The sequence below is a fragment of the Bos javanicus genome, chromosome 20, assembly GCF_032452875.1.
Source record: "Bos javanicus breed banteng chromosome 20, ARS-OSU_banteng_1.0, whole genome shotgun sequence".
In the NCBI taxonomy this organism is placed as follows: Eukaryota; Metazoa; Chordata; class Mammalia; order Artiodactyla; family Bovidae; genus Bos; species Bos javanicus.
In genome coordinates, this window is record NC_083887.1 from 37,328,709 (window position 1) to 37,331,763 (window position 3,055).

The 3,055-nt window shown below is 42.5% G+C and overlaps 1 protein-coding gene across 1 annotated transcript; it reads right to left on the reverse strand.

The window, feature by feature from the left end:
- Positions 1–581: 581 nt before the first annotated feature.
- On the reverse strand, positions 582–2,566 carry LOC133233668 (BRISC complex subunit Abraxas 2-like). The gene has a single exon (XM_061393711.1). It carries the CDS (start codon positions 2,549–2,551, stop codon positions 1,547–1,549), a length of 1,005 nt encoding a protein of 334 aa, XP_061249695.1. The 5' UTR covers positions 2,552–2,566; the 3' UTR covers positions 582–1,546.
- Positions 2,567–3,055: the final 489 nt, after the last annotated feature.

Consider the following 3,055-nt stretch of genomic DNA (forward strand, 5'->3'; position numbering starts at 1 on the left):
GCACTTAAAAAAAAAAAATTCACACTGGTGCTGAAGCTGCTAGAAGGTAGCTGATAAACACTGGAACAGATTTGCAGATAAAGCGGTCTGCAACATTTCAAATCAAACGGCAGTGGTGTAAGGCCAACAAAACTGGAGAGCAGGAAGAGACAGACCCCGCTGAGTAGCTAGCTGTCTGAAGGATGGCAGTTTGAACGTTTAATTTCCATTCAGACTAAACTTCTTTCTTACAAAATGAAACTACTTTTTCAGAACCTGGATTTTAAGCTTCCTTAACAACTTCCTTATTCTTACAGGTCGTAACGAGTCCAAAGAAAGGCAGTTATAATCCATGGCATTAGCTTCGTGGGCTGACCCTGCCGTAAATGGGGGAGGGGGGGTCTTGTCATTTCCAAACGTCATGCTCATGAACGTCTGTAGTGGTGTCACACATTCTGGGCAAAACTAGAAAGCAAGCAGTAATTAACTAAGAATGTTAAGTGCCTCCCCAAGGAAAGTCTCTACACATTCCACAGCTATATGCCCAACGGTAACTTAAAAAAGTGTGGTTATTTTGATTGGAAATGAATCTCTATTCAATAACCAAGCTTCCCAAACAGTTTATTAAATGTCTTTCTTCCACAAATAAAACTAACACTAGGATTTGTCAGAAGATCTACACGAATTATCTCCCTTACGTACGAACTTGGCTAAATCTGCTGTGTCTGGAGTCTGTTCCTCATAAAACTCAGGTCTGGAACAGAACTCCTTTCTGTTATACTGCTGTGTGTCCTTCATTTAAGACTCCAGAACAGAGACCATAAACGTGGCTAGTGCAACAGAGCAGTCACTGGAATTCCCCGAAAGAAAAATAAGTAATTTATTTTATGACATACTTATTTGGATGATTACTTACTGGTAATTAGTATTTCTACATTTTTTTTTTAAAGGCAACCATTTTAAGTGACAATACATATCAGGCTAGTAGAAAAAAGTGGAAACAAAGCCCTCTCTTTTGTTCTCACAAAGTCATGCAGACAAAAGAAGGTACGACTGATTTGTTCCAATCTTGGAAATTATCAAAATTTCTTTTCTGGCAAAGATGAATTTGGCTCATCATAGAAAGAAGGTTCTTTGAAGGCTGCTGCTAAACTAGTTTCCCTTTGAAAAAGTAAATTTCAAGGCATGATAGTGCAAGAGGTAAGGTTTTGATTTATAGAACATTTATAGACTAATTGTGCTTAGTCTCTAATTTCCAAATTATTTTAAAGAACAGAAACTACGTTGGTAAGTTTATCTTTGCCTAAATTTACCAGTACATCCATGAATCGCACCAGAATTTGGACAATTTGATTATCTTAATGACTCTGTCGTGAGCCCTGCACACTGCGTCCGCAGGTGAGGACCCCCTGCATGCGAGGCTCCTCCAAGGTCTGGGCCCAAAAACTCATCTTGGGGAGTCCAGGGGCCCGAGAAAGCAGTTCTCCCCTCCAGAGAAAGTCCTCAAAAACTCTCTCAATGAGCGATTAAGAAAAACAGTGCTAACTGGAAAGTTTCTTGCGTTCAGTTAAATCTGGGAGGTCTGAGTGTTCCTGGAGCCCCCATCAGGGTGTGTCATGGGTCGAGAATCCCTTGAACGTGAGTATTCGCTATTAGGGGGCTCTGTAGGGTCAATCAAATTTTCATAATCACTGTCGTCTGATTCCTCAGCACTGTCTCCAGCTGCTCTGTGGGAAGGAGGGGCATCTGCTCCACTTCCAGGATATTTCAGTCCAGCACTGGTGGAGGCATAACTGGAGGAGCCCACAGCTTGAGGTCGAGGCATAAAGACGCTGCTTTCCATGCGAGAATGGCTCAGAGTACTTTCTTGATTATTTGGGTGAAGATCAGAATAAGGCGGAGGCGGGTCCGAGGTCTCTGTGTCTCCAAGAGTACTTCGACCTTCCGCTGTGAACCCTGGATAGGGCATCCGAGGGCTGAAGGTGGGGTCCACACTCTCAGATGGCATCTGTCGGCTTACCATTGCCTGCTGCAATCGTCTTTCTTGTTCCTTTTCATTCTTCCTCTGAGTGATCTGTCTTCTTAATTTGTTCACTTCTGCCTGACAAGATTCAACAACTCGCTCACTCTTTTCCACGTCTGCACACACTGCCTGCACCTTCTCCTGAAGCGCATTGTAAACCTGATAGATCGCCCTGATGTCTTTCATCACTCCGTCCTTGTCAAAAAAGTCAGCACCGTGTTCTTTAATAACTTTGGCATAACTCTGAGAAGTATTTGGCACTGAAGACACTTTATACTCTTGCTGGCTAGTATTGCCTAGATTGGGAATAGCAAGGGATATCCTTTGATTATACCTTCGATTTGGTCTAAAGAGAACATATTCTAAAGCATGAGTGGAATCGTTGGCGGTGGAGATGAAGCTGAAGAGGAGGAAGACGAGGTCGGGCACCCCGAGGATGCGGGTGAGCTGCTTGTGGATCACCTGCTCTCGGTACGACATCTGCTGCTGCGTGTTTCGCCTGAATCGGTACCAACCGATCACTTTCAGAAATGCTACTTTTGTGAGCATGCCAGGCTAGCGCTCTTTCTTGCATGGTGTGCCGTCAAGTCTTGTTGGTTGTTTCTTGAAAAGTTAAATTTATACCTACCTTATGATATACCATTCTACCCCCAAGAAAGTGTATTTCCACATAAAGTCTTCTATGTATATATTCATAACTTTATTTGTAACAGCCCCAAACTTGAAACAATCCAGAATTCTATCAGGCAGGGAATGGATAAACAAGTTGTTGTCTATCTACACAATGGAATACTACTCAGCAGTAGAAAGGAACACATGCTGATACATGCTACAACATGGATGAGTCTCAAAGTAATTATACCGCATGGAAGGAGTCAGACAAGAAGAGTACTTACTGTAGCATTTCATTTGTATAAAATTCTAGAAAACAAAAAGTAATTTACAAGGATAAAAGTAGATGGGGGTTGCTTGGAGATGGGGTTGGGGAGTAGAGAAAATTAGATTATAAAGAGGGATGAGGAACTTTGTGGGGGTGGATGACTTTACAGGTGT